The 18699-nt window shown below is 49.7% G+C and overlaps 2 protein-coding genes across 2 annotated transcripts; one reads left to right on the plus strand and one right to left on the minus strand.

The window, feature by feature from the left end:
• Positions 1 to 574: 574 nt before the first annotated feature.
• LOC138355385 (collagen alpha-1(III) chain-like) lies at positions 575 to 16508 on the minus strand. The gene is made up of 4 exons (XM_069310274.1): positions 16474 to 16508; positions 14523 to 14721; positions 11193 to 13958; positions 575 to 1327 (listed from the first exon to the last, which is right to left on the minus strand). Exons 1-4 carry the CDS (start codon positions 16506 to 16508, stop codon positions 575 to 577), a joined length of 3753 nt encoding a protein of 1250 aa, XP_069166375.1.
• LOC138355387 (ribosome-binding protein 1-like) lies at positions 16507 to 18227 on the plus strand. The gene is made up of 2 exons (XM_069310275.1): positions 16507 to 16512; positions 17178 to 18227. The coding sequence occupies exons 1-2, from the start codon at positions 16507 to 16509 to the stop codon at positions 18225 to 18227; spliced, it is 1056 nt and encodes a 351-aa protein (XP_069166376.1).
• Positions 18228 to 18699: the final 472 nt, after the last annotated feature.

Below are 18699 nucleotides of genomic sequence, written 5' to 3' on the forward strand. Positions count from 1 at the left end.
GCACACACACACACACACACACACGCGCGCACACACACACACACACACACACACACACACACACACACACACACACACACACACACACACACAATTCCTCAAGCAGACAAGAGACCGTCAAGAAAAATCGTGTACATTTTGAGGGTAATCTGCGCGCTGGTTCAAGAGAGTCAGTCAGCGTGTGTCAGGGGGCGGGAAGCCGCTTACCTGAGCCCCCGCAGGTATGTGGCGGCCCTCCGCGCCAGCCCCGCCGCCCCGACCCCACTCCGCGCTACGAGACGCCCATAAACCTACCCAACACCAGATGAGATATTTGCATACCAGATGAGGGTAACGTTGCAAAGATATGAGGGGTAGTGTTGGAGAAATACGAGAGCAGTGTTGCAGAAATATGAGGGTAGTTTTGTAGAAATATGAGGAGTCACGGCAGATCATTATACCAGAATTGACATACGCATAATCATATATATATATATATATATATATATATATTCCCTTTGTTATGTTCGTCTTCACTTGCGAAGGAAGATGGACAATTAAGTTTCCAAAGTCAGTTGCACAATAATATGTTTGTCTAGTGTCGCTCAGCTGAAGCACTCTTCAGTATCTTCGGAGGCAGTGGGAAGGTTTTAACATTATATATACCGTGAAGAATGATAGGCGCAATGATACCCTGGAAGACCGCCACACCCCTGGAAGACTGCCACACCCCTGGAAGACTGCCACACCCCTGGAAGACTGCCACACCCCTGGAAGGCTGCCACACCCCTGGAAGACTGCCACACTCCTGGAAGACTGCCACACCCCTGGAAGACTGCCACACTCCTGGAAGACTGCCACACTCCTGGAAGACCGCCACACTCCTGGAAGACTGCCACACTCCTGGAAGACCGCCACACTCCTGGAAGACTGCCACACTCCTGGAAGACTGCCACACTCCTGGAAGACTGCCACACTCCTGGAAGACTGCCACACTCCTGGAAGACTGCCACACTCCTGGAAGACTGCCACACTCCTGGAAGACTGCCACACTCCTGGAAGACTGCCACACTCCTGGAAGACTGCCACACTCCTGGAAGACTGCCACACTCCTGGAAGACCGCCACACTCCTGGAAGACCGCCACACTCCTGGAAGACTGCCACACTCCTGGAAGACCGCCACACCCCTGGAAGACTGCCACACCCCTGGAAGACTGCCACACCCCTGGAAGACTGCCACACCCCTGGAAGACTGCCACATCCCTGGAAGACTGCCACACTCCTGGAAGACTGCCACACCCCTGGAAGACTGCCACACCCCTGGAAGAATGCACCTTCAGTTCTGATCTGCTGATAATGTGACCAAAGCGTTTGAGCCTAGAACTGGGGAGAAGCGGTGGGTGTCCCTAATTATTCAATGTATATGATGTAACTATATAACCTGAGCTTGTACAAGCATCTTAATCACCTTCAGTGGTTAAGTGCTTGATAACACGTTAGTTTCTCTATCAGCTATCTTACCCTCTCAGAGTAGGAGAGCCATGAAGGTATGTGTGCGAATATGTGTATGTATGTATGTATGTATATATATATGTTTATGTGTGCGTATGTATATGTATGTGCATAAAGTATATGTGGAAGTTGATCAGAATTACATTTCACCTTTGTACATGCACATTAATAACACTATGTAAAAGACACATCGACCACTTTATGTAGGGCAGACGTAACTGTGTAGCTATGTATTTATGTCTGTAGGTTAGATTAGCATTCTAAAAGTACTACAGGGCGTGAACAATCGACCACTAATTCTGTGGTTGATTGTTCAATAAATCCCCGAACTATATGTTTAACACATCTCACCCTGTCCATGGAGGACAGAAGAAAATGTATATATGCTGGTTAGTATTGTAAATGTCCGGCCACGTCTGTGGTAAAAAATAATAATAATAATAATAAAATATCCCGGAGAGGGAGGGAGATAGTCAAGGGATGATTTAACGTGTCTAGTCACAACCTGTGACAAGGCTACTTGTCACAAGCTGTAGAGCTCCTCCAGCTCCTGAGATGGCGGGCAGGAACCATGGATGCAGTGAGCATTTCCTCTCTGGATGGCCACATTAAGGCGCTGAAAGAGAAAACCAGCAGCTGTAGGGACAGTCAAGGAGAGTTGGTCCTCGTCACGCCGACATCTCAACTTGTCCTGGAACGACCTGGCATTTTCCCTTGCCACTTTTATGCCTTGGCAATTGTTTGGTGCCGGTTTATAAAAGACTTGGGAGACGGTGATGTTTATCATCCAACTGGAGATTTGCTGCTTGGTATTGAAGACAACAACAGCTGGTGAGGTGGGGGCTCCTCCCTCAACATTTTCCCCGCCCACACACTCAATTACCACTTTTACTGCCACAAGTCTGTCTTAATTAGCACCCACTACTTCACTCCTCCCACTGCTCGCTCTCACTACACTCCTACACGTTCACACACACACAACTGTCACACGCCACACCTGCTGAGTGAGAGTCAACACGCTACGGACTCCGTCACCCTTCCTGCGAGAGCTGTCACCCAGAGGCTGGTCTAGGTAAGGACTGGATGAATGAGGGAGCTGGTCGGCCGAGCAGACAGCACACTGGACTTGTGATCCTGTGGTCCCGGGTTTGATCCCGGGCGCCGGCAAGAAACAATGGGTAGAGTTTCTTTCACCCTATGCCCCTGTTACCTAGCAGTAAATAGGTACCTGGGTGTTAGTCAGCTGTCACGGGCTGCTTCCTGGGGGTGGAGGCCTGGTCGAGGACCGGGCCGCGGGGACACTAAAGCCCCGAAATCATCTCAAGATGAGTGTTAAGATACTTAGCTCATCCGTCTTGACTGTATGTGGACGGGTACCAGTGACAGCCCAGCAGTCTCCTCACCAGGTAACCTCAACTCACCAGACATGTGAGTTTATCGTGCACACTCACACACTCTCTTAACATGCAACATCCAACACGTGTATTTTTCCAGTGGCTTTCCAGGCAGCAAGTTGGTCAAAGAAGAGGGCCGCGTGGCGCTCCCTGGAAGTCGAGAGAGTTGAGGTTACTCGGAGAAACTACCAATCACGTCTGACAAAACCTACAGAATGTGGTTGATGCTCACTTTCCCCTGGCCACCAGTACGGGAGTCAACCACCTGTTGACTCATTCTTCAGCCAGAAAGTCAGTTACAGTCATCAATGTAATCTGCCGCTGGTGAGGAAGGAGGAGTGTATGTATTTAGTTTTAGTAGTTTGTTGTTGTAGATTCAGCTACTCGGAACAAGTTCCTAGTAGCACGGGCTATGGTGAGCCCGTAACTTACCTGGCACAGGAGCGGGACAAGTAGCACGGGCTATGGTGAGCCCGTAGAGGACTTACCTGGCACAGGAGCGGGACAAGTAGCACGGGCTATGGTGAGCCCGTAGTGGACTTACCTGGCACAGGAGCGGTGCCTGTGTGTGTGTGTGTTAGTTTTAGTGTTTTTCCTGTCCGAAACGCTTTGCGTAATAGTGGCTTTAGGCATTGTATGTACTAGCTCTATGTATAACTCCATCAACTTTTGTATTTCACCTTGTATGTATGTACTTTACCTGAATAAATATTTGTAATTTGTATGTGAGTGTTGTGTTTGTGTGAGTAAACACTTAGCATCTTGCCTCCAGCAATGGGTCACATTGGTGACAGGTGTTACCACTCATAGTTGACACTCTGCTACACGAGCAACAAGGTCTCAACACTTGCTGCTGAGCAACTTTCCTCACACCGGCCGAGCAGGGAGAGAAGGGAAGACAACTGTCAGGAGAAAGCGCCAAGCCATTACCACAGACGGGTGTGGTCTGGCCCTTCACGTGCCCACTTGGGCACCCTCAGCCCCCAAAATACAGGTTATCTTGAGGTTATCTTGAGATGATTTCAGGGCTTTAGTGTCCCCGCGGCCCGGTCCTCGACCAGGCCTCCACCCCCAGGAAGCAGCCCGTGACAGCTGACTAACTCCCAAGTACCTATTTACTGCTAGGTAACAGGGGCATAGAGTGAAATAAACTCTGCTCATTGTTTCTCGCCGGCGCCCGGGATCGAACCCGGGACCACAGGATCACGCGTCCAGTGTTCTGTCCGCTCAGCCACCGGCTCCCTTCAAGACAACATGTTTCTCAAGACGCTGGACAATGTGCAAACATGACTATCAAAGAGCAACTATATATCCAATATAGTTGAACACTGATATATATATATATATATCAGTATCCTCCCCTCCGATATGTTGTTATTGTTTCAAATTTAACTACTTAGGACGAAGTGTCCATGTAGCACGGGCTATGGTGAGCCCGTAACCCCTGCGATAGCAGCCTCATGATTACATACCACCTCAGCACACAGTGTACATTTACTAAACAAAAAATCTAACTCTCACGGGCTATTCATGCCCGTGCCACCTCTTGGGGGCTTAATCTTCATCAACGTAGGATGAAAGGGGCCTCGTAGCCTGGTGGATAGCGTGCAGGACTCTTAATTCTGTGGCGCGGGTTCGATTCCCGCACGAGGCAGAAACAAATTGGCAAAGTTTCTTTCACCCTGAATGCCCCTGTTACCTAGCAGTAAATAGGTACCTGGGAGTTAGTCAGCTGTCACGGGCTGCTTCCTGGGGGTGGAGGCCTGGTCGAGGACCGGGCCGCGGGGACACTATAGCCCCGAAATCATCTCAAGATAACCTCAAGATAACGTAATGCATGTCCCCTTAAACTTTGCATTTAACACTGTTGACAAGATCAACATCTCTAAGCATCAGACCATAACAACACTATAGCATGAACTATGGAGAGTTGAAATGTAACTTCCTTTTTAGGAAAAGAAGAACATAAGAAATATAGACGCTTCAAGTTGGCATCACTGACTCAAGCCTCTCTCTCACCTGCAGGAAGACATCACATCAACGTGGTGCATCAATGACAACATCACTAGCAGCCGGGAGGATGATTCGAACCTGGGCTCTGGATACTCTCACGCTAATTTGGTCTCTACCCTCTGCCATATTTAATAACATATGTCTACAAGATAAACTGCTACACAATAGTATACATTATATGAGCGACATTATCACAAAACTCGCCTCAAAAAATGTCACATTTGAGCAGAATTCTGGAAACACAAACCGTAACTCTCTCTATTTTCCGCTTGTTACAACTTGTAGTAAAGTTGTTACAGCTTGACTTAACGTTTTTATGACGTATTAGAACGTTGTTATAACTTGCTATATTGGTTGTTATAACTGGTTAGGAGGTGGAAAACTTGTTCGAACGTTGTAGCAACGTTGTAGTTTCGGTGTGTGTGTTTGGCGGGAAAAGACCAAGTGTGAGCTGTTTCAGGCACAGTTGTGCTCCTGGTCAGAGACGACGGCAACAATGACCACGACACATGCTAATTATATCGTAAATCTTCCCGTAATTCTTCTTCACTTTTCACAATTCTTTCCGTTCTCGCTGTGTGTCTGACGAAGGCCACAGTTATGCTTCAAAGCGCTCACACTAAAGTCTTTTCTCATCAAATTACCTTCATGGTGACAGGTATTTACATAAAATACATATCTATAAGAAACTTATCAACTGTAGACAGATGGGAATGTCTCCTCACTTGAGAATGAACCATGTTGGTTCGAAACGCTGTGTAAATTGTAATAAGTATAATACATTATATACTTAATTTGTCATTATTTTATTCAATCTCGAACAACTGTGACATTTGGAGAAACTCTCTTCCAATTAACCAAGATGCAAGAGCACTAGTCACAGGGATAGAAGCCCTAAGGAAGAAAATAATCAACACGGATTATGCACTCATATTAAATGAAACTTGTCTAAATGAAAACCTTCTGCAGTATACACCAATATTGTGTGTATATTATAATATATATATATATATATATATATATATATATATATATATATATATATATATATATATATATATATATATATATATATATATATATATATATATACTTATACTGTACTACAATTGTTAATTTTCTGATAGATATTTTAAATTTTACGTAAATACCCTTTACTATATAGAGGGTGAACTAGATCACTCAGTATTTCTCCTTGATCACGTTTCATCAACAACGTGACATTATCAGGAATATACAAATTGTACAGAGAACACGAGGTAAGTCAAATTACAGGGAATAACATACACATATAAGCCCTTTGTTCACCCAGCCCCACCAGGCGTCGATCTGTGGCCTCTCCCCGTGTTTAGTCTCTCACCACCTCCCCAGGTGGGAAGACACACTCTCACCTCCTCCCCAGGTGGGAAGACACACTCTCACCTCCTCCCCAGGTGGGAAGACACACTCTCACCTCCTCCCCAGGTGGGAAGACACACTCTCACCTCCTCCCCGGGTGGGAAGACACACTCTCACCTCCTCCCCAGGTGGGAAGACACACTCTCACCTCCTCCCCAGGTGGGAAGACACACTCTCACCTCCTCCCCAGGTGGGAAGACACACTCTCACCTCCTCCCCAGGTGGGAAGACACACTCTCACCTCCTCCCCAGGTGGGAAGACACACTCTCACCTCCTCCCCAGGTGGGAAGACACACTCTCACCTCCTCCCCAGGTGGGAAGACACACTCTCACCTCCTCCCCAGGTGGGAAGACACACTCTCACCTCCTCCCCAGGTGGGAAGACACACTCTCACCTCCTCCCCAGGTGGGAAGACACACTCTCACCTCCTCCCCAGGTGGGAAGACACACTCTCACCTCCTCCCCAGGTGGGAAGACACACTCTCACCTCCTCCCCAGGTGGGAAGACACACTCTCACCTCCTCCCCAGGTGGGAAGACACACTCTCACCTCCTCCCCAGGTGGGAAGACACACTCTCACCTCCTCCCCAGGTGGGAAGACACACTCTCACCTCCTCCCCAGGTGGGAAGACACACTCTCACCTCCTCCCCAGGTGGGAAGACACACTCTCACCTCCTCCCCAGGTGGGAAGACACACTCTCACCTCCTCCCCAGGTGGGAAGACACACTCTCACCTCCTCCCCAGGTGGGAAGACACACCTCCCCAGGTGGGAAGACACACTCTCACCTCCTCCCCAGGTGGGAAGACACACTCTCACCTCCTCCCCAGGTGGGAAGACACACTCTCACCTCCTCCCCAGGTGGGAAGACACACTCTCACTTCTTCATTTTGTATTTCTTGCGTGCGCACACCTATACAAACACACGCAATTCCCAACATAACTAAAATACCTAACCTAACCTAGTTCTAACTCAACACGATTTGTATAAATATTTTACTTGCATGAAGAAGTGATTCTTTTGAACAAGTCCACAAGGGCCGTGACGAGGATTCGAACCTGCGTCCAGGAGCATCCCAGACACTGCCTTAATCGACTGAGCTACGACAGGGTTAAAGCGATCTTGATCTAAAATAAATAAACCTTGTTTTGAAAGTAGTATCAATATTTAAAGTGATGAAATGTGTCTTTGGATTTTTTTTAACCAATTCATTTACTTATTAAATCATCGGAGAGTGAAACTCGGGCCTGAAAAATACAAGAGCGTGATCGTGGCAACCAAACCAAGATCGTGGCAAACCATTAGTGATCGTGGCAAACCATTAGTGATCGTGGCAACCAAACCAAGATCGTGGCAACCAAACCAAGATCGTGGCAAACCATTAGTGATCGTGGCAACCAAACCAAGAATCGTGGCAAACCATTAGTGATCGTGGCAAACCATTAGTGATCGTGGCAACCAAACCAAGATCGTGGCAAACCCTTAACAAGTGTGAGATAAGTGGCAAGTGTGATATGCCTCCCTGGAGCACGAGGGTACGTGCCCTCCAAGCCCTGAGCCGTGTAATATGAGGTGGTTTAAGGTCACTCTCAACACCCTCCATACAGCCACGGTGGTCCGCCCAGCTCCCGCCTCCACCCCGGCGGCCTACTGACTCAAAACTTTCTCAACAGATTGTTGTGGGATAATCCTTCAGGAGCCGCTTGTGTGTCTGTAGAGAATAGTGGACTAGTGGGAGGTAGAGGCGAGGGTCCGGTCTCTTGCCCCTAGGTAGAGGCGAGGGTCTCTCACCTCTTGACCCGACACCTGGCCTTGCCTCCTACACTTAGGCATGCCCTGGAAGTAACTACATACACCTGTACTGGTGCCTCATGGCGTCAACAGGTGTTACAGCCTGAGGTAATGACTGGTGCGTCACGGTGACGCCTCACACGGTGAAGACAGGTGAGGTAGAGAGCCAAGGTGCCACGGTGCCGTCCCTACAGCAGTCAGCTGGCACTTACCGGCACCCACCGACACAACTGGCACGCGACAGATGGCAACGCCGGCACCAGCCTGCAGCCATCCACCGTTTCACTTTTGTTTTGACGAGAGCGTTACATCGGGGTTACAATACCGTGGTGCAGGGAGAGCTTATCATTATTGCAGTTACTCTATTGTGTTGCGGGGAGTAACATATTTGCTAGAGTTTTTGTGTGCCTCTGCTCGCTATTGTCAACCACAAGCGGAGTCCGCCCCGTCAAGCTCTAGCTCCTGGCTCCAGAGTAGTTGACCACTAGTACTGTTTTGACGGTACTTGAGGTGCCAAGAACACAGGTATGAGACGTGTTTATCCCTGTGAGCAGCGTGGGGGAGGGGCGGGTGCCAGCAGGGCTTTATATGATGGGTACTGAGGGTGAGGTGGCACTACACCTGGCACCCGCGACCTGTCACTGCTCACAGGGAGTCACCTCACAGCCGCTCCTCACCCGTCCTCGCCTCCACCCCCCTCCCCTCTCACCCGTGTATCATCCACCCCCCCTCCCTCCCTGGATGACCAGATCACCACCCAGGAGGCCTGGTTAGAGACCGGGCCTCGGGGACGTTGATCCACGGAACCACAACAAGGTAAAGTAGGTAGCTCTCTCACCTCATGTGTGCGCAAGTGCCAGCGTGACACACCCACCTTGCCCCACCCAGCCACCACCCAGCCACACCCAGCCCACCCAGCTCCACCCAGCCACACCCAGCCACCACCCAGCTCCACCCAGCCAACACCCAGCCACACCCAGCCACACCCAGCCAACACCCAGCCACACCCAGCCACACCCAGCCACCACCCAGCCACACCCAGCCACCACCCAGTCACACCCAGCCTCACCCAGCACCACCCAGCCACCACCCAGCCACCACCCAGCCACACCCAGCCACACCCAGCCACACCCAGCACCACCCAGCACCACCCAGCCACACCCAGCACCACCCAGCACCACCCAGCCACACCCAGCCACACCCAGCCACACATACCCTCCCTAAATCTTAACACACATCAATCAGGTGGAACAATAACAGCCCAAAATACATAAACATTGACTAAAATCAAACTTATGGGAAACAAGAGCTATATATAGCGATACACAAAGGAATTAAGACTGTGGAAGTGTATCTCAAACAATAGTTTTTATACACCTGGGTACTCTGAAAATACTAGAAATACTTTCAACAGCTGAAAAATAAATAAAAGAAAGTAGAAGAAGGGAAAGTTACAACCGTAAATGACAACCATTGACAGAGCGTCACAACACACTTTTCCTTAACACCAACAACACCTCATTATATCGATTGAGTAAGTGCCATTGAACCCTCGCAACACGTCATCATACAGAATCAATATGTAACACCTTGCCAACTGGGGCACGTATACAATCACAGCCATCGGTACACAAAATCTATAGCATTACCGCAAACAACTCTACTGACAAGCTGTGTCTGTCGGTGTAAAGTTGGCGGCCAGAGGCTTGTGGCTAGCCTCACCCAAACTTGCAAGGGGACTGGTCTGGGGTACGGTTGTTGTTGTTGTTAAAGATTCGCTACTTGGAACAAAAAGTTCCAAGCAGCACGGGCTATGGTGAGCCCGTACGGGATGGACGACCTCTTACCTCTTTCATCTTTCTACCCGTCGATTGTCTAATGTACTCACTCCCCACCTATTTTTCCTCTTGACCTCACATACACACACACACATATCCCCAGAATGCAGCAAATAGCAGCTGTCTAACTCCCAGGTGAACAGTACCATCAGGTGAAAGAAACTACCATTTTTTTCAGCTTCGACCTGGAGTCAAAACCCGGGCCCTTATGACTACGACCCCTGAGTGTGTGTGTGTGTGTGTGTGTGTGTGTGTGTGTGTGTGTGTGTGTGTGTGTGTAATATATGTAGTAGATATAAGAGGAAAATAGGTAGAGTCAGTATATAGACAACCGGCGGTTGGAAAAGCGGGGTCCAAGAGCTAAGAGCTCGACCTTGAGAGCACAAATAATACACACAGGGGGAGGGGGGGCCTGATAGCTGAGTGGGCAGCGGTCTGTACTCGTAATCTTAGGGTTCGGGTTCGATACCCGGTGATGGCAGAAACAAAATGGGCAGAGTTTCTTTCACCCTGATGCCCCTGCTATATAGCAGTAAATAGGTACCTGTGAGTTAGACAGCTGTTGCGGGCTGCTTCCTGGGTGTGTGTAGAAAAAAAAATTAGTTAGCAGTTAGTAACAGTTGAGAGGTGGACCGAAAGAGCAGAGTTCAACCCCCGCAAGCACAACTAGGTGAATACAACTAGGTGAATACAACTAGGTGAGTACAGAGGCAGCGTCCCGCCGCGCCTTCTCCAGGTGACCTGAGGCAAGGGCCGCCGCCGGACCTGGTTTAACATAACACAAAACCTTACAATACCCGGACTTGTAAAGGCCAAACAGCATTATTTTCGCTCATTGATATTCAGACCGTTCGTGAACATCTCGCATGGCTGAGTCGTGATCCGGATTCAGGTTTCTGTTAATAATTTGGAATTATTAGACAAAAATAATACGGAAGAGTTCGCTCGTCGTGAAGAATCCAGAAAGGTAATTTGTCAGTGACTCGCGAACACTTGTGATCCGGATTTGTTGCACGGACGCAGCCAGAGGCTCGTGCAAATCCGTCCAAATGTATTTTGTTGTTTATGAGCTTTCTGGACGGGCGTCAGCTCTTGGTCCCCATCCTTCAGTCGCCCTAGGGGGGTCAAGTTTAATTGTTCAAGTTGATGAAGTGTCATAAAGCGAGCCTTGCAGCATGGCAGGCAAGAACATAACAGCCCTGAGGCGTATACTGTACCCTCTCGACAGCAGCGGTTGTAAAACATACAATGACGCACAAGTACTTTCCCATCTTGAGTACGCGGCACTCTCCTGGATGGCTGCCCATCTTGAGTACGCGGCACTCTCCTGGATGGCTTCCCATCTTGAGTATGCGGCACTCTCCTGGATGGCTTCCCATCTTGAGTATGCGGCACTCTCCTGGATGGCTGCCCATCTTGAGTATGCGGCACTCTCCTGGATGGCTGCCCATCTTGAGTATGCGGCACTCTCCTGGATGGCTTCCCATCTTGAGTACGTGGCACTCTCCTGGATGGCTGCCCATCTTGAGTATGCGGCACTCTCCTGGATGGCTGCCCATCTTGAGTATGCGGCACTCTCCTGGATGGCTGCCCATCTTGAGTACGTGGCACTCTCCTGGATGGCTTCCCATCTTGAGTATGCGGCACTCTCCTGGATGGCTTCCCATCTTGAGTACGTGGCACTCTCCTGGATGGCTTCCCATCTTGAGTATGCGGCACTCTCCTGGATGGCTTCCCATCTTGAGTACGTGGCACTCTCCTGGATGGCTGCCCATCTTGAGTATGCGGCACTCTCCTGGATGGCTGCCCATCTTGAGTACGTGGCACTCTCCTGGATGGCTTCCCATCTTGAGTACGTGGCACTCTTCTGGATGGCTTCCCATCTTGAGTACGCGGCACTCTCCTGGATGGCTGCCCATCTTGAGTACGCGGCACTCTCCTGGATGGCTGCCCATCTTGAGTACGCGGCACTCTCCTGGATGGCTGCCCATCTTGAGTACGCAGCACTCTCCTGGATGGCTGCCCATCTTGAGTACGCGGCACTCTCCTGGATGGCTGCCCATCTTGAGTACGCGGCACTCTCCTGGATGGCTGCCCATCTTGAGTACGCGGCACTCTCCTGGATGGCTGCCCATCTTGAGTACGCGGCACTCTCCTGGATGGCTGCCCATCTTGAGTACGCGGCACTCTCCTGGATGGCTGCCCATCTTGAGTACGCGGCACTCTCCTGGATGGCTGCCCATCTTGAGTACGCGGCGCTCTCCTGGATGGCTGCCCATCTTGAGTACGCGGCACTCTCCTGGATGGCTGCCCATCTTGAGTACGCGGCGCTCTCCTGGATGGCTGCCCATCTTGAGTACGCGGCACTCTCCTGGATGGCTTCCCATCTTGAGTACGCGGCACTCTCCTGGATGGCTGCCCATCTTGAGTACGCGGCACTCTCCTGGATGGCTTCCCATCTTGAGTACGCGGCACTCTCCTGGATGGCTTCCCATCTTGAGTACGCGGCACTCTCCTGGATGGCTGCCCATCTTGAGTACGCGGCACTCTCCTGGATGGCTTCCCATCTTGAGTACGCGGCACTCTCCTGGATGGCTGCCCATCTTGAGTACGCGGCACTCTCCTGGATGGCCGCCCATCTTGAGTATGCGGCACTCTCCTGGATGGCTTCCCATCTTGAGTATGCGGCACTCTCCTGGATGGCCTCCCATCTTGAGTACGCGGCACTCTCCTGGATGGCTTCCCATCTTGAGTACGCGGCACTCTCCTGGATGGCTGCCCATCTTGAGTACGCGGCACTCTCCTGGATGGCTGCCCATCTTGAGTACGCGGCACTCTCCTGGATGGCTGCCCATCTTGAGTACGCGGCACTCTCCTGGATGGCTGCCCATCTTGAGTACGCGGCACTCTCCTGGATGGCTGCCCATCTTGAGTACGCGGCACTCTCCTGGATGGCTGCCCATCTTGAGTACGCGGCACTCTCCTGGATGGCTGCCCATCTTGAGTACGCGGCACTCTCCTGGATGGCTGCCCATCTTGAGTACGCGGCACTCTCCTGGATGGCTGCCCATCTTGAGTACGCGGCACTCTCCTGGATGGCTGCCCATCTTGAGTACGCGGCACTCTCCTGGATGGCTGCCCATCTTGAGTACGCGGCACTCTCCTGGATGGCTTCCCATCTTGAGTACGTGGCACTCTCCTGGATGGCTCCCCATCTTGAGTACGTGGCACTCTCCTGGATGGCTTCCCATCTTGAGTACGCGGCACTCTCCTGGATGGCTGCCCATCTTGAGTACGCGGCACTCTCCTGGATGGCTTCCCATCTTGAGTACGTGGCACTCTCCTGGATGGCTCCCCATCTTGAGTACGTGGCACTCTCCTGGATGGCTTCCCATCTTGAGTATGCGGCACTCTCCTGGATGGCTGCCCATCTTGAGTACGCGGCACTCTCCTGGATGGCTTCCCATCTTGAATACGTGGCACTCTCCTGGATGGCTGCCCATCTTGAGTACGCGGCACTCTCCTGGATGGCTTCCCATCTTGAGTACGTGGCACTCTCCTGGATGGCTGCCCATCTTGAGTACGCGGCACTCTCCTGGATGGCTGCCCATCTTGAGTACGCGGCACTCTCCTGGATGGCTTCCCATCTTGAGTACGTGGCACTCTCCTGGATGGCTTCCCATCTTGAGTACGTGGCACTCTCCTGGATGGCTTCCCATCTTGAGTACGCGGCACTCTCCTGGATGGCTTCCCATCTTGAGTACGTGGCACTCTCCTGGATGGCTGCCCATCTTGAGTACGCGGCACTCTCCTGGATGGCTTCCCATCTTGAGTATGCGGCACTCTCCTGGATGGCTTCCCATCATTTCTCCGACCCCTGGACAAGGTAGATAGCCATACAACAAGACTTAACAATAGTCTTGTCCCGTTGTGGCTGATCAGTACACTAAAGCCTTCAAGACAGGAGACGTCAGCCGCTTTACTGTCACATATAAAGCCAATCTTCTCAAGGTTCCCAACCTGGCCCAACTGCGTGGACAAGCAACCGTTGGCAAACACAACACAAGGCGCTCAGCCATCATGCTGGCGCTGCCATTATTACGAACACCCAAGTCCTCAACACGCACTCTACTCCTCACTGGTAGAATACAAGTATAATACTGGTAGTTAATAAGAGTCACTCAACGAGACATTTAGTGAGCCAATATCGCACTAAGGCAAACCGTTCGTTTAACCAGTCAGTCAAACAGTTAGAGAGCCAATCAGTCATCAAGTCACACATTCAATATTTGCGGGCAATATTGGACTGTATTCTGGGCTCAGGAACCCAGCTAAACCCACCAGAAAAATAGCTTTATTAGAGGTGTAATGTGCAGTTATTGACCTGTTATCATGGAGGTGTGGGGGAGGGAGGGAGGGAGGGGGAGGGAGAGAGAAGTGGGAGGGAGAGAGAAAAAGGGGGAGGGAGGAAGGTGGAGGTTTAAGGATGGAGGTGAGGGAAGAGAGGTGAAGCAGAGAGAGAGGGGCACAAGGTAAGGCTACTCTGAAGCTTCAACGGCTACAATGAGTCCTCCATTTGCACTCTCAAGTCACCAAGTCTACCCTGAAAGCCACCGGGTCTGCCCTGAAAGCCACCGGGTCTGCCTTGAAAGCCACCGGGTCTACCCTGAAAGTCACCGGGTCTACCCTGAAAGCCACCGGGTCTACCCTGAAAGCCACCGGGTCTACCCTGAAAGCCACCGGGTCTGCCCTGAAAGCCACCGGGTCTGCCCTGAAAGCCACCGGGTCTGCCCTGAAAGCCACCGGGTCTGCCCTAAATCTAAACTTATCCAATTTATATTCATTGTTTCGTGTTCTATTCTGTCATATTTAACACCTTACTAATACCTCATTTTCTATCTCATTCTATCCATTTGTTCACTTCAATCATGTCACTCCTTACTCTTCGCCTCTGCAGACAATGTAAATTAATATATATATATATATATATATATATATATATATATATATATATATATATATATATATATATATATATATATATATATATATATATATGCGAACAAGCCTGAATGGTCCCCAGGACATATGCAACTGAAAACTCACACCCCAGAAGTGACTCGAACCCATACTCCCAGAAGCAACGCAGCTGGTATGTACAAGACGCCTTAATCCACTTGACCATCACGACCGGACAAAATGAGGTGATAGCCGAGGCTATATGAACCACCCCACCGCCGGCACTCGGATAGTTATCTTGGGCATAGCATTTTACCAAATCACCTCATTCTTTGGGGCACACGTGAGGAACACAAATGCGAACAAGCCTGAATGGTCCCCAGGACATATGCAACTGAAAACTCACACCCCAGAAGTGACTCGAACCCATACTCCCAGAAGCAACGCAACTGGTATGTACAAGACGCCTTAATCCACTTGACCATCACGACCGGACAAAATGAGGTGATAGCCGAGGCTATATGAACCACCCCACCGCCGGCACTCGGATAGTTATCTTGGGCATAGCATTTTACCAAATCACCTCATTCTTTGGGGCACACGTGAGGAACACAAATGCGATATATATATATATATATATATATATATATATATATATATATATATATATATATATATATTCATCTCTTCATCTCAAAGATTTTTAATTCGTGCAACCAGCATTGTGAACCTTCTCTTAACTCGTTCAAATGAATGTACAGCCATTGAACTGAATATTGTAAACGGGGCCTAAGAAGAGGAAGACTCGGCTGAAGAATAACATTACCTACCACTAATTTCTACCTCTTCTAGTCTACTAGAACAAGAACTTCTAGTCCTCTACCTCTACTGGTCTACTGCTAACTCTTCTACAGATAAATCTCAGTGACCTATTGACCTTATTCAAAACATTTATACATTGATTTTTTGTTTGTTTTGCCTTTAGATCTCTACTATTCATGACCCTCAGATGTTTTTCGTGTACAAGAATAAACATTTCAACACTACCGAGCTGACCTGTGGTGACTATCACAGTTATCTTGTTATCTTGAGATCTTGAGGTTATCTTGAGATGATTTCGGGGCTTTTTAGTGTCCCCGCGGCCCGGTCCTCGACCAGGCCTCCACCCCCAGGAAGCAGCCCGTGACAACTGACTAACACCCAGGTACCTATTTTACTGCTAGGTAACAGAGGCATAGGGTGAAAGAAACTCTGCCCATTGTTTCTCGCCGGCGCCTGGGATCGAACCCAGGACCACAGGATCACAAGTCCAGCGTGCTGTCCGCTCGGCCGACCGGCTCCCTCGGTGTAGCACTAACTGCAGCTGGCAGTCGCGCCACCATTTCACAAGCCTTTCCAGATCGTCTTGAAGCGACTTTGACTCTTCTAAATTTATGTCACGGCTAATTTTTGTGTCGTTGGAAAATGTGCAAATATTGTTGCACAATCTCGTATCTCAGACGTGTATGTGTAAACAAGAGGTGTCCCAGAACAGCCCTGTGGCACCCCGCGTACAACGGTCTCCCGCTCCTCCAAGCCCACTCACTTGGGCTGGACGGCAGAGCGACGAGCTCGCTTCATGCAGGTCGGCGTTCAATCCCCGATCGTCCAAGTGGTTGGGCACTATTCCTTCCCCCCCAGTCCCATCCCAAATCGTTATCCTGATCCCTTCCCAGTGCTATATAGTCGTAATGGCTTAAGTGCTTTTTCCTGATAATTCCATTTCCACAACTCCATTCATGATCACTGGTTATTTCCTCTGAAAAAAAACACATCCTTATCCAATTAATGATTGCTTCCCCCATAGGCTTCTACCTTTCTAATCTTTCGTGAGGCACAGTATCGAAACCTTGGGTCAAGTCAGGGTACACAGTGTCCCAAACCTTTCCATTATCAACTGCTTCAGAAATGTTGGAAAAGAATGAAAGGAAATTTCTCATATATAAGTGGGACCTTTTTAAAACCTTATAGTGAATCTTTTACTAATTTAAGCTTTTCAAAATGAATGCCTTTTGCAGTTATCGTTTCAAACAATTATCCCACAATACATGTTAAGCTAATTGTCCGATAGTTGGGCATAAATGGTCAGAAAAGACATATAAAAATGGTCAGACATAAAAGGCTGGAACAGAAGATATATATCAGCTGGTAAACATAATATTGACAACAGAGACAAACCAGTAGAGGAAGAACAACCTTCGACATGTACAAGACTACACACATTTATCCACATGGATATACAAAATGTAGAATGGCAGGGACAAGAATGGCAGGGACAAGAATGGCAGGGACAAGAATGGCAGGGACAAGAATGGCAGGGACAAGAATGGCAGGGACAAGAATGGCAGGGACAAGAATGCCAGGGACAAGAATGGCAGGGACAAGAATGGCAGGGACAAGAATGCCAGGGACAAGAATGGCAGGGACAAGAATGGCAGGGACAAGAATGCCAGGGACAAGAATGGCAGGGACAAGAATGGCAGGGACAAGAATGGCAGGGACAAGAATGGCAGGGACAAGAATGGCAGGGACAAGAATGGCAGGGACAAGAATGCCAGGGACAAGAATGGCAGGGACAAGAATGGCAGGGACAAGAATGGCAGGGACAAGAATGGCAGGGACAAGAATGGCAGGGACAAGAATGGCAGGGACAAGAATGGCAGGGACAAGAATGGCAGGGACAAGAATGGCAGGGACAAGAATGGCAGGGACAAGAATGCCAGGGACAAGAATGGCAGGGACAAGAATGGCAGGGACAAGAATGCCAGGGACAAGAATGGCAGGGACAAGAATGGCAGGGACAAGAATGGCAGGGACAAGAATGGCAGGGACAAGAATGGCAGGGACAAGAATGGCAGGGACAAGAATGGCAGGGACAAGAATGGCAGGGACAAGAATGGCAGGGACAAGAATGGCAGGGACAAGAATGGCAGGGACAAGAATGGCAGGGACAAGAATGGCAGGGACAAGAATGGCAGGGACAAGAATGCCAGGGACAAGAATGCCAGGGACAAGAATGCCAGGGACAAGAATGGCAGGGACAAGAATCCCAGGGACAAGAATCCCAGGGACAAGAATGGCAGGGACAAGAATGGCAGGGACAAGAATGGCAGGGACAAGAATGGCAGGGACAAGAATGCCAGGGACAAGACTCCTAGGGACAAGAAAGAGGAGGTACAAGATAAGGGAAGAGGAGCGGAAGGTCCACCTTCCCCACCCATCTTTACCCCCGAGGCCAACAACAACAGCAGGTTAGATCCTCGTCTGTACCCACCCTCTTACACCCACCTCAAGCACTAAGCCCAACACTTCCTTCTTAAACTCAACCCCCCTCTACCCCCCTCTACCCTTTCCTGTCCCACAACCCCATCACCAAAACCCCCGGGCCAGCCACAGGCTTAGGGCCCGCGCAGGAATATCCCTGCAAACAAAAAATAGTACATCTAAACCTATTTCCCTTTACCCAATTCCATTCCAAAGCCCATCGTGCCCTTCACTATGAACTATCCATAGCAGGACATCGTCCCACACCAGGGAGACGGAGGCTAAGTGACCTCGTCACGATGGAACACAAGAACTGTGCTTTAAATTTATGTGGACCGTCATAGTTGGGCTGACAAACAAGGCCACTCAACTCAATTGAAAATCGAGAATCTAGAAATTATTTCACTAAGAGAAATGAAACTGGCGAGAGGTAACTAATGCAGTATTCCCCCCCCCCCCTGCCTGCCATCTTGTAAGAAAGAGGGAATGAAGAAGGGGAGGAGAGGTG

Source organism: Procambarus clarkii, chromosome 67 (assembly GCF_040958095.1).
Source record: "Procambarus clarkii isolate CNS0578487 chromosome 67, FALCON_Pclarkii_2.0, whole genome shotgun sequence".
Classification (NCBI taxonomy): domain Eukaryota; kingdom Metazoa; phylum Arthropoda; class Malacostraca; order Decapoda; family Cambaridae; genus Procambarus; species Procambarus clarkii.

Bases quoted from the DNA above. Each gene is read 5' to 3' on its own strand.
- LOC138355385 (XM_069310274.1), bottom strand. From the start codon at position 16,508: ATGAAGCGAGCTCGTCGCTCTGCCGTCCAGCCCAA. The intron at 13,959-14,522 runs GTGACTTGAGAG...TTGTCCACGCAG, and splicing joins TGGCTTTCAGGGTAGACTTG to TTGGGCCAGGTTGGGAACCT. The intron at 1,328-11,192 runs GTACTTGTGCGT...CATTATCAGCAG, and splicing joins CGCGTACTCAAGATGGGAAA to ATCAGAACTGAAGGTGCATT.